The sequence below is a fragment of the Lycium ferocissimum genome, unplaced genomic scaffold, assembly GCF_029784015.1.
Source record: "Lycium ferocissimum isolate CSIRO_LF1 unplaced genomic scaffold, AGI_CSIRO_Lferr_CH_V1 ctg381, whole genome shotgun sequence".
NCBI lineage: Eukaryota > Viridiplantae > Streptophyta > Magnoliopsida > Solanales > Solanaceae > Lycium > Lycium ferocissimum.
Window position 1 is genome coordinate 1 of NW_026725495.1, and position 13124 is coordinate 13124.

Here is a 13124-nt window from a genome sequence, read left to right on the forward strand (position 1 = left end):
ATCTTACTTTATTTTGGGAATTAGATTTGAAACGTGAGAGAAATCAATGAGTAGTTAATTAGAGATAAAAAAGGAAGTTGAATAATTGAAAAACTGATTTGAAATTGGATGAAAGTAATGGATATGGTGAATAATGGCATCTATTTAGGATGAAGGAGAGAGACACGTTTTTTTTTTTTTAGCTTAAATTTGGGAGTGGGAAGTTATCAGATGAGTGGTAAAAACATGGTAGCTATGTGAAGTAAATATGATATATTTTAGCTACTAAATATAATTATTGAAAAGTTTAGTTATGTTCAATAAATAGGTAATAATGGAACCTATGCCAAGTAAATTTTACTAGTTTATATGGTTTTCTCTTTCATTTAGCCATGTGCTCTATTAACCATCTATGTCTATGCCACCTACACTTGATCACTTCTAAATATTTAAAATAGTTTTATCAGTCTTTTTTAAAAATATACTCCATTTGTTTCAATTTTAAATTTCAAGAATCAAACCTTTCAATTAAGATCGTGAATTCAAATATGCAATCTTAAAATTTTAAGAAATAAAATAAATATATTGAAAAATATGTAAAAAAATACTTTTAGTACAAATCATAATAATACAATATAAAATTTATAAGACATATAAAAAAATCACGATAAAGAAAAAATTTATTTGAATCTCAGAATCCGAAAGGTGCTACATAAATTGAGATTGAAGAAGTATATTAAAAAAAAATAGACTATAAGATGAGGAAAAATGAACAAATCTAAGTACAATATCTCATTCTATTTAAAGTCCCGGTACCACTTCTAACACCAAGAGTGAACACAAATAATAGCTCCTCCCTCTCATTTATGATGGCCAGTGATACTGTGGTGCCACTTCTAGCACCAAGAGTGAACAATTACGAAGATGATGATGAGTTGCATAGACCAACAAATTCTTCATTCAAAGCAGATACAGATGATATCCAACAAATCCATGGAATTAATGATTTAGTCCTACAGTTTTCAGCAGAGTCGACGAAACTATGGTACCTGGCTGCTCCAGCCATTTTCACTTCCATTTGTCAATACTCTATTGGTGCTATTACTCAAGTATTTGCTGGTCATGTTGGTACCATTCAACTAGCTGCTGTCTCCATTGAAAACTCCGTCATTGCTGGTTTTGCTTTTGGTGTCATGGTATGAATATATACATCTCTTCCCTATACATGACTTTAAAATGATTCTTTAAGATTTGATAAGAATGCAAATATGTAAAGAATTTCAATCTAGCTATAAAAGTAGGTTGTATTTGATCCGTTTGTCTATCATTTTGGGAAGGATTGATAAGTATTGTTAATCAGACATAGATTTAGGACGGTTCGTGTGGGTTAAATTGAATTTATTGTTTTTCGGCTGGGAAGGCAGTAGTAGTACGAAGCCTATCGCCACGCCCAACCATCAAGTACCATATTGGGCCCCTTCTCAAAGATTTGATGGAATGATCCACCCCATCCAAGAGCGGTTATGACGTCATAAAGGAACTCATGGCTGGAAACAATTCTTGTGGTTTGATTTAATATCCGGTACTAGGTATAATATAAAAAAAGTCCTGGTTGATATATTGGTGAGCCTAGTAATAGAAGACTATCTAACTTGAGCTCGAATTACGTATACATATGATAAATCACACTCATTCTGAACTTGATCGCTATCTGAATCTTCTGAATTCGTCTTTATTGTTAACGGGGTTTATTGTGACCACAGTTGGGCATGGGAAGTGCACTGGAAACACTGTGTGGACAAGCATTTGGAGCAAAACAGCTAGAAATGTTAGGAACTTACATGCAACGATCTTGGATAATCCTCATCACTACGGCTTTGGTTCTAATGTTCCCTTACATTTTTGCTACACCACTTCTCAGACTTATCGGTCAGACGGCAGATATATCAAAATGGGCAGGTATACAGAGACGAATCTACGACGGATTCTATCCATTCAAATTAACTCGTTGACTTTCGCTCGATTTATGCATACTTATGCGGAAAAAAATGTATAATATAATAGAACTATTCTCAATATAATATCTGAACGTATTGACTCTATATCCTGAATTCGCTTCTACAGGCACATTTGCGGTGTGGATGATTCCACAGTTGTTCGCGTATGCACTGAACTTTCCAATACAAAAATTTTTGCAAGCTCAGAGCAAGATTATAGTGATGGCTACCATAGCGGCGGTTGGTCTTATAGGACACACTTTTTTCAGTTGGCTGTTGATGCTCAAGTTAGGGTGGGGATTGGTGGGTGCTGCAGTGGTGCTGAACGGTTCATGGTGGTTCTTAGTGGTGGCTCAGCTGGTGTATATTTTCAGTGGGACTTGTGGACAAGCTTGGTCTGGATTTTCTTTAAGGGCTTTTCAAAATCTTTGGGATTTCGTTAAACTATCTTTTGCATCTGCTGTCATGCTCTGGTAAGTTTCTTGATTGAAATTCTTTTGGGGTCCTTTCGTTTGTAAGTACTAAAACTAAAAAGTCTAATTAAGTATACAGTTTTTTATTTTGCTGCGTAATTATAATTACGTATAACTATTACAGAGTCTAGTTTTAGTACTAAACTTTGCATAAGTCATGTAGAATTTAACGCCAAATTAAACACTATATTACTACTCTAATTCGGTATAACTAATATGTGAATATATTACTTGGGATAAAATGCATGTAGAGTAAGGATACATATATTAGTAACATGTGAATAAAAGTATATGACAGTTCATATATTATTATTCATTGCATAAAAAGCTCTGCATTATTACTATTGCAATAACTCATGCGTTATTATTCACTGCTCCCCCTAACTGGATCGTTGACCTAACGATTATTTAGTAATTCTTAGTCAATGCTAATGCATTCCTGATAACTTAGAACAATATTTTACTATAATTACGTAAAGATATTGATGTCCTCATCTAATAGGAAAGACCCAAAAATGACTTACTTCCTAAAGTTGGTTAGAAGTTACTAGAGGAACAAATATGTAAAAAATAAAATGAAATAACATACGTGACACACATAAGCTATATGTTTGCTTACCCAATTCTTGAAGCTTTTACTATAGCATTTCTTAAAAATCCATGACTGTCCAACCTACTCCTATTTATAGGAATTATATTTCTGTTGATGATAATTTTAAGAATATAATTATGAAACGTAAGACATGTTTATGTATTAAATATGTTGTCATTTTATGTTATCAACTATACATCTTTTATTTATGCTTCACTCTGTTGATGATAATTTTAAGAATATAATTATGAAACGTAAGACATGTTTATGTATTATATATGTTGTCATATTATGTTATCAACTATACATCTTTTATTTATGCTTCACTCAACTCAATCATTAATTCTTACCCTGGTGGGACCTTCGGGGGATGAAGAAAGATGAAGATAATTTAATGACTTTAAACTATGCCCATGTTCTGTGGTAATAAACTTATAATAATAAAAGATTAGTAGTGGGAAAAAGATATTGTAACCACGTCACAAGATCCACAATTTTAATTCGCTATTCAATGCCGAATGAATGAGGCTGCTGCAAACTGCTGATGAAAAAGAAAAATATGAATGAAAAATTGTAGCCAACTGTGACCCGCTTTATTCGATATAAGTTCTCTCTTCGGTGTCCTATTTGGAATGGAGGAAATTTAAAAGGAAAAAAGTATTTTATTGATCAAAATTTTTAAAAAATATTCCTTTAAGACATAAATTTCTTAAAAACTAGAAAACTTGAAGGAAACAAAGTCTGTTCCTCCCCATCCTCCAATAGACCTCATCGCCCACCCCCAGACCTCTACCCCCACCCCATTCTGATAGCACTTTCCTAGATAATGTACAAATATTTTCTGTTTGCTTACCAAATATCAGAAATTAAACAAAAAAATCACTTATTTTCGGTGGAAAATATTTTCTTCCATACCAGAAGCACCCTTCATCTACAACAAAATGAATTAACGAAGAAAAAGCTTCTCGAATCACGGAGCCATTTGAGCTGAGTGTTGTGCATCTCAAAACCTATTTAAGGTTTCTGAATTCTTGTGCCCAAGAAAGAATAGACAATCATGTGATTCAAATTTTATTTTGTCGATGAAGATCTTCTTAGTTAACTAGGGCCTCATTTGATTGCACTTAATGGAGGTCTGAATCTGAATGGTTCGGACCTTAGGTCATTAAGTGCATTTGTTTACATTAAGATCTAATCACTTATTTGGTTTGAATATGTATTAATCATTAAGATCTAGAACAAAATTTTACTATCATTAAGAGGTATTTTGTATGAATAATTTTACCACCGGCTCCCCCCCACCCACTCCAAACCTCCACTACCCACCCCAACTCCTCTCCCTCCACCCCCCCCCCCCAATACCACCTCCAACTTCACCCCAACCCCCACCTACCCAACACTACCCACCACCACTCACCCCAATCCTCCACTACGCACCCCCACTCACCACCACCATCAACTCTGCCCCAACCCCCACCTAGCTAACACTACCCACCTCACCCCCACGCCAACCCTCTACTACCCCACCCCCTACTGACCACCAACTCTACCCGAACCCCCCCACCTACCCACCCCACCCTAACCCAGACACACCACACCACCACCACCCACCACACCACTACAAATACTCCATCATTACTAGCAAACATAAATGTTTCATTTTTTTATCAAATAATGTTTTTTAATTTATTAAATTTGTATTTATTTTCTAATATTTAGTTACATTTTTATTTGAATTGTATATTTATTATGTTTAAATAAATATATTATGCACATTCAGATGTTGAAAGACAAACAGTCTTAATCATTCAGTGTTCGAATCTAAATACAACATCTTAATCATTCAGATGTGCATTCAGATTCAGATGGCCTAATCTTAATGAAAACAAATGACACCTAGGTCTTTCGAATATATGATCATACGATGCTTCTGCATTGTGGTTTATTAAAGATTATTTCTGTGTCAGAAGTGTGCATAAATTATGGCTCAACTCATCCAAATCCACGTTCAAGAGCCAAATAAAGAAAATAAGATAACTTACGTTCAATACTATGATGACAAATTCAAGATTAAAGTTATCCCTTTCTCCTATATTTCAGGATCCTTAATACAATTTTAAGGGTAGTTTGGTTGAGGAACAAGTTATTCTAAGAAATCATAATGATGAGATCACTTTGTAGACGTTTGGTTCGGGATAACAAGGGAATAAGCGAGGATAAAACAATCTCACAATTTATCCAAAGATTATAATCCCTCATTCCACCAACCAAATGACCCTGAGTGTTTAATTTGTTACACTGAAAGGAAAAAATAAAGTCGGTGTACTCTAACCTATTGTTGTAGACAACTTGTCTTATATTTCAGGACAAATCACATTTTTAATGAATGGTTAGGTGTAGTCATAATTTATGTTAACTAATAGTGTAAAACTTCTACTACTCTTATACTATCTTCGTACTCTCTCCATTCACTTTTACTTGTCCACTATTCTATAAATAGATTTTCAATTTTACTTGTCCACTTTCGCATATCAAGAGAAAATAATTTATTTTTTCTGTTTTGCCCTTAACATCAATTACTCATTCCAAATTATTTTCCAAATCCAATGCAATTATACATCAGTTAATATCAATATCAAGGTAAAATGTGCACTTCATTTCTTATATCTTAAGAAGTGTGTAAAGTCTATAGTGGACAAGTAGAAGTGAATGGAGGGAGTAGAAGTTAAACTATAATTTTCTTTTTGTTTAGACTTAATTCCAAGTCAACCGGCTAAAAATATGGAATCTAATTTGTTTATCTCAAGATCTATTTGCAGCTTAGAGATGTGGTACTTCATGGCATTAATTCTCGTTGCTGGATACCTCAAGAATGCTGAAGTGGCTGTGGATGCAATTTCAATTTGGTGAGTTCATAATCTTTTACTCCTACGTGATATTGACCTGGTTTTATTTAATTTGGCACGAATCCTTAACTCCCTAGAACTGTGGACCGAAAGATGATAAAATCTGTTTTCTATTCAATTAATTATACCATAGCCATTAATTAGTAAGACCCGTTGACTGAAAGCAATTTTCTAAGTGTAAACTGTGGTTTTATAGTCTCGATCGAATAGTTCTCAGGGAAGTACAACTTATTAATTTTTCAGAATCATTTTTAATTGCTACATGCGAAGTTGAAACCATTACCTAGCTTAGGCTTTTGTCGTATTTTCATAATGTTGTATTACTACTCTCTCCAGTCCATTTTAAATGACATGCTTTACTTTTGCATGTTCTTTAAAGTTGTATCTATAAGGATAATATAAAATAATTAGATTACTCTTATTTATTCTTTGATTTGAATTTAATTACTCTTCCTTTTACAATATTAATAATCTCTCTCTACATTTGTTAAAGTAAGGGTAAAGGTGAAAAAAGCTAATTAAATATATCTTGATTTTTTAAAAATATTTTGAACAAATTATTTTTATTAATCATGACAAGTAAAATGGAGCAATGGAATTAGCTTATATATATGTGTCATGTGTGTGTCTGTGCACGCGCTTTCATATACATTTGTAAGGACGAAGCCTAAGATTTAAACTCTTATTTGGGAACTTTTACAAATGTGACAGACAAAATTATATATATAAACTTACTGTATAATGTACTAAAATAAAATGTACAAGCAAGTTTTCCATATTCGAATCTCAAATTATAATTCTCCGTTTAAGAGTTGTGATCTACTCATGATAGTTAAGGAGTACGCTAACAATGTAACTAATTTAGATTAAACTTATATACATGACAGTGTGAATTTTTTAATTAAGTAACTAATTTCCCTTGAACAATTAATTACCTGCATTTATCTTAGCTAAGGGCAGAGATTGTAGCTAACACTGTCTCTTCCCTTCCTTGCCCCATTTAATGCTTTTACATCCACTGAAGCGGGAAGAGAAGGAGTACGAGAAGAGGTTCGCTTGGACTATGTTACGTATGAATGATCTTTTATATTTCATAGGGAAAAAGTAGCTGCTTAGGTTACATATATAAAAATAGGAATCGAATCCACAGCTATATTGATATTGAATCCGAAGTTCTCAAACCCGACCCCCCTTCTTCTCATCATATTAAAGAAGCACGGCTCTGTATGAGGCTCGTACTGCAGAGCAAGCGGAAGAAAACATAAGATCGTGCGTTAGCACTCCTGCAAGAAAGGGTGATAATTTAATAATGAAAAATTCGTTTATTTTCACGATGGTGTTATTTGATTGCAGCATGAATATCCAAGGCTGGACATTCATGGTGGCAATTGGATTCAACGCTGCAATAAGGTAATACTATCAATTATCCCAGTTAGCTGATCTTAATGTTGTTATTATAGCTAGCCAAGCAATAACCTTAATTGAAATGTTTACAGCGTGAGGGTGTCAAATGAACTAGGAGCAGGACATCCAAGAACTGCAAAATTCTCAGTAATGGTAGCGTCCATCACTTCTCTTTTAGCCGGCATTTTCCTCTCAGTGGTTCTCCTTATTTGTCGGAGTTGGTATCCTCCATTGTTTTCAAACAATGAACAAGTACAGCAGATTGTATATGACCTCACTCCATTGTTAGCAGCCACCATTGTTGTTGGCTGTCTGCAACCTACTCTTTCTGGTACTTAATTCTTACCAGCTGCTCTTTAAATCTTCAATTTGATCTTTTTCGGACATTTGTTCTATTGACCGATCGAGTGGAAAGAACATAGAAGATTTGGGTTGGTCATTTACTTTCAGTTTATAGCACTAAAGTCATTCTCGAAAAAACTCAAGTAGGTTGTCACATGTGTCAAATTAACATTCAAATATAGTCACGTCAGCAACTCAGCTTACATAGTATCCAAGTGGCGCCATGTAACAAAAATACTACTAATTTTCAGATCCACTCTAATATCCCGTACTGTCTCTCACGTACATGTGGCTCATCGTGGACCTTTTCTTTTCATGTGGTTTAGAAAATGAGTTATCTTAAGTAATGTCATACTGATATTATGTAAGGAGAGTTGTTGATGAGGCACTTTAATGTAATAAATCAAAAATTAGATGTCCATTCGCAAAAATTAACCTTAAAGGATTCATACATTAATCGAATCCAACTAGTTTAGAATTAAGACGTGGCTGCTTGATTTGATTGATATCTATATGCTAGATGGTCTAAACTGAAGGTTGATCACTTGGTAGATTTCTTGCAATTGCAGGGGTGGCCATTGGAGCAGGGTGGCAAGCTTATGTTGCATATGTGAACATAACTTGTTACTATTTGTTTGGTATTCCTGTTGGTCTCATACTTGGCTTCCTCCTAGACATTGGCGTTAAGGTATGCTTTTCTTTGTCTTCACTTAATTAAAAATAAAACAGTTTTCTTTTGTTTTCATACGAAGATCAACTCCAAGCATCTTATTTAAGACATTATTATTTACTACTCGTACACGTTTTTTTCATGATTTTTCAGGGAATTTGGTATGGGATGCTTGCAGGTACGACTGTTCAAACTGGTGTCTTAATCATGGTGGTCCTTCGAACTAATTGGAACAAAGAGGTAAGACACACATCAAGAATCGAACTGTTGTAGTTATATACACTCGCAATTGTAATGATTTTTTACACTATTGGGCTAGTTTAATACTCCCTCTGTTTCAATTTGTTTGAACCTATTTCCTTTTTAATCCGTGTCAAAATGAATAACCTATTTCCTAATTTGGAAACAAACTCACTTTATGAATGATTTACAGCCACACAAATTTTCAAGGCTTATTTTGAACCACAAGTTTCAAAAGTCTTCCCTCTTTCTTAAATGTCGTGCCCAGTCAAATGGGTTCATATAAATTGAAACGGAGGGAGTATATGATCATAACTTAGTTGTCCTTTCTTACTTGGAGTAAATTAATTACTTGTAATACCTTATAAGAGAACTAATTGTATAAATATTTGGAAAAAAAAGGTCCCTTACATTTGGGGGTATCGGTTCAAATTGGTTTCTTAAATAAACTCCTAAACAGTTTTGGCCATTTAAATTTGCCAAAACTGATTATTTTCTGTCTCTTGTCAAATTTTTAATAAACTCCGGTTGATACATCTAATAGAAACTGTGGAAAACAAAAAGGATATAACATAAGCTCACATTTGAAGGTACATGTTTGTAGTTTCTATTATATTTGGTCTAGTCTTGGAGTCTGGTTCAGCATTTTGAGTTATAGTTTTTGCAACTTTTTATCTATTTTTAATGTCTAGTTCAACTTTTGATGTTGCAGTTTTGAGATGTGACGCCGGTCTTTCTTATATCTTTTCTTTTCATAGTTCTCATAAAATCTAACACCCTGAGTATGTTAAATACTTCAAGTAAACCAAAAGTGACACTTCTAACAAATTTAGAATACCATGACCATTTTTGTTATTTTCTTAATATTTGTTACCCCATGAGTGCATAATACAAATCTCACAATTTTTCGCTTTGGTCGTCTGATACAGGCTTCCCTAGCCGGAGACAGGATAAAACAATGGGGAGGAGACTCAAAGGCCAAAGAAATTGGTGAAAACATTGTTAGCTGAGTCTTTGGCCAAATTGAAATTATACTGCCTGTTTAGAGCCCGTTTGGCTTAGCTTATAAGTTGTTGAAAACAACTTATAAGCTGTTTTTACCTTTTTTTGAGTGTTTGGCTAGCCAGCTTATAAGCCATTTTCTGCTTAAAATAAGCCGAAAAAAATAAATTGGCCCGTTTATCTTAGCTTAAAAAAAGCAGCTTATAAGCTGTTTTTTTTAAGTCCATCCAAACAGGCTCTTAGTCTAGATGCCACAAAAGATTATACAGACAAAGTATAATAGCTTGCATGTAATGTATGTCAATTCTTTCAATGAGAAAATTATCCAGGGCATGTGTTGGTTGAGGCATGAATAAGATGAGTAAATTCCTCTTTTCTTTTGCATTGCAAGAATGACACGCACAAATAGAGAATGCTCGTTTGCTTTGCATTAGTCTTTTAAGTTCTCAACATCTTTGTATCTACCAGTAACTACGTTCATCGTGCAGTGTCTGCCAAAAAGAATCAACTAATTTCTTGCTTGAACTGGCACAATGGATACTTACTCATTTTACTCTTAGACATGTCCAATTATTGACTGAAAAACATTTCAGAGCTCTATAATCAGTATATCGACAATACCAACATAAATCCAAAATACAAAGCAATATCTCATTTAAGAGGTTCAACATACTGATCAATTTGACTGCTCCTTCTGTAACGATCCGCCCGGTCATGTTTCACCATTCTACCCTTGCCAGTACTTTTTCGAGGATAGAAATGAGCAGACCTAAATAATTTGATTGTGTTGTATGCTGTGTTTTGTGACATATAAGTGACTGTGTGATGTGTTTTTAGCTTGGTTTGTTGTTGGCTTGTGTTCATAGGGCCTTAGAATAATTTTGACAGACTAAGTATAAAAAGTTGTGAAATTCCGTGCTCACTGGTCAAAAAGGCCTCACTGCAACGATGATTCTTCGTTGCAGCGAGAGAGGGGTTCGCTGCAACGAAGGGTGGGATTTTCCCAGGGTTCATTGCAGCAAAGCGCCTATTCGCTGCAACGAGTCCGTTGCAACGAAACCTTGGTCGCTACAACGAAGACTACTTAAGTGTTATGACGAGTTTAAGTAGTTATTTCGTGCCCACACTTCTCATAATCCCCAAAATAGTTCCCCAAGAGCATAGAGGCGACTTTTTGAGGCTAGGGAACTAATCTCCATCAAAAGTAAGCCTTAATCACTAACTTTCTTCGCTTAATGTTCATATTAGATTCTTGTTTCAATCAAAAGACCCTTAATGGAAATTGAAGGGTAGAACACAAATACCAAGAAAACCCTAGAATATTAATGGGATATTACTTATTGTTGTTTAATGTTGTTTAATCATCTAAGAGTAGAGATCATCACTTCATAGCATGAGAACTGGATATTCAATAATGGAAATTGTTTGTTGAGACCTAGGGTTCCAATAAAAATGGGAACTTTGGCTAAAACCAGATTTGTAGGGTTGAATTGATTATAGAACCCATAAATTGAGTTAATACTCCATTACTTACTTAGCATTATGATTTCTAGACTTTGAAAGCTCTGAGGCTTTGTGAAAGGGAAAGGTTGTTCCGAAGTGATTCCATTGCTCAAATCTGCTTTGAGGTAGGTTGCGGTTTACTTGAGTTAGAATATGATTAGTTGATTGTATATGTCGTAGAATTTATGGGAGAAAGTATGTCTCGGTCTTCTGACTTGGAGTTTGGTGATCGTTATTAGTTGTATGATTTAATTGTGTGAAGTGATTCTCAATTGTTGATACTGATAAACTTGAATTGTATTCTTAAGATTGTTGAAAAGGAGGTGTTCATATATACCCTTCAGAGATGAATTAAGATAGCTACATATTATATTATTATTAAGCAGAATATTTGTGAGTCTTATTGTGGCTTGTGTTATTTGATTTTACTTCATTGCTGTTGACTTGACGCGTGTATTTGAGCTATTCTTGTAACGTGATTATGAGGAAATTATTAATGATGATTGAGATGGAACATATACATCTCTCACGGCACATTTGATAGGGGGTGACGATGTAGCCTAGTTATGAGCTCGTGGTCCGAGGTTCCGGAACGAGTGGTACATGCACACCATGGGTCCCCTGCAGGTCATGGCTATTTGGGGAAAACATTACCATTTAGCATGTGCGTACAGAGCTGAAACTTTATTATTTGTTTTACTACTTTAGGCTTGAGCATTGGTGTTTCATTGTTGATAATTGGTGATTGATTTTGAAAGAGGATTATTTGAGGATATTTATTGTGATTCATGTTTGTTGTGCCTGTCTGCTTATTCCATTGATTTTATGTGTGTATGCATGATACTAATCTTAGTCGGCCTATGATACCTACTAGTATGTGTTGTTTGTACTGACCTACACTTGTTGCACTTTTTTGTGACTGCAGATTTTGAGCGTAGACGTCTTCAGACCTCGCATCTAGTTAAGGTTATTCATTACCAAGATCAGAGGGTGAGCTCCTATCTGTGCCATGCCGCCTGAAGATCTTTCTTTATTTCAGATGTCTATCTTTCATCCCAGACATTATGTTTATTTTTAGACAGTATCTCTTCTCTTTAGACATTGTTGGTTAGAGTCCTTGTACGGTGACTTTCATATTTTGGGGATGTAATAGCTAGATTTCACTTGCTATTTATTTATTTATTTATTTATTTATTTATTTTATTGTCAGATATTTTATTCCATTAATCGTGAACAATGTTTTATAATTGGTTTAAATAATTGAAATTGGCTTAATAATGGGTTAAGGGATTGGTTCACCCAGTGTAGGACTAGTGTGGGTGCCACTCACGCCTGTTAGGGACGTGACAAAGTTGGTATCAGAGCTTTAGGTTCGTTCATCTCGCCGTACAAGGGCATGTCTAGTAGAGTCCAGCGGATCGGTACGGAGACGTCTGTACTTATCTTCGGGAGGCTATGGGACACTAGGAAACTTCAATTTCTTTCTTTCTTTCGTGCTCCTTCATTCCAATTGGTTTCTGAATGATTCAAATTGGTATCTGACTTTTCTTTCTATTCTCTCACACATGGTGAGGACTTGTGCGGTAAAGAAGCGTTGACAACGAGGGGTACCCACACCGGCCCGCCGAGGCCGCAAAGACGTGGGGGAGGTCGGCCGGGGCGCAACTCATGGAGGAGAATGCCAGGCCAGGGGCCGCGGCAGAGGTAGGGGCTGGGGCGGCGTAGCACCAGCCAAAGGCGGGGCTCCTCCAGCTAGTCAGCAAGGCGCTGAGTCCCCTGAGCCTCAGGTAATTCCATATAAGGTGGAAGAGTTTGCAGCAGCACCAGCTCAGCCAGATATTATTGCTACTCCAGTGCTATCAGATGTTATAGTCCGAAGTGTCGAACCCATTGAATGGCTTAGCGAGAGGCGTGTGTGTGTTACCGGCGGCGAGCGAGGCAATCAGGGAGCGAGAGCAGGTGGTCTGGCTCAGGCTCTAGTTCAGGTTCCAGGGGCACAGCATGTCGCAGCTGTGG

At 35.5% G+C, this 13124-nt stretch overlaps 1 protein-coding gene across 1 annotated transcript; it reads left to right on the forward strand.

Annotated features, from left to right (window-relative positions):
• The first annotated feature begins 784 nt into the window (after window positions 1-784).
• Window positions 785-9987, forward strand: LOC132044184 (protein DETOXIFICATION 29-like). Its single transcript, XM_059434670.1, has 10 exons — window positions 785-1175; window positions 1743-1938; window positions 2104-2449; window positions 5861-5947; window positions 7301-7357; window positions 7444-7682; window positions 8263-8381; window positions 8517-8603; window positions 9533-9654; window positions 9854-9987. Exons 1-9 carry the CDS (start codon window positions 846-848, stop codon window positions 9611-9613), a joined length of 1542 nt encoding a protein of 513 aa, XP_059290653.1. The 5' UTR covers window positions 785-845; the 3' UTR covers window positions 9614-9654; window positions 9854-9987.
• The last annotated feature ends 3137 nt before the right edge of the window (window positions 9988-13124 follow it).

Bases quoted from the DNA above. Each gene is read 5' to 3' on its own strand.
- LOC132044184 (XM_059434670.1), top strand. From the start codon at position 846: ATGATGGCCAGTGATACTGTGGTGCCACTTCTAGCACCAAGAGTGAAC. The intron at 1,939-2,103 runs GTATACAGAGAC...TCGCTTCTACAG, and splicing joins AGATATATCAAAATGGGCAG to GCACATTTGCGGTGTGGATG. The intron at 5,948-7,300 runs GTGAGTTCATAA...ATTTGATTGCAG, and splicing joins GTGGATGCAATTTCAATTTG to CATGAATATCCAAGGCTGGA.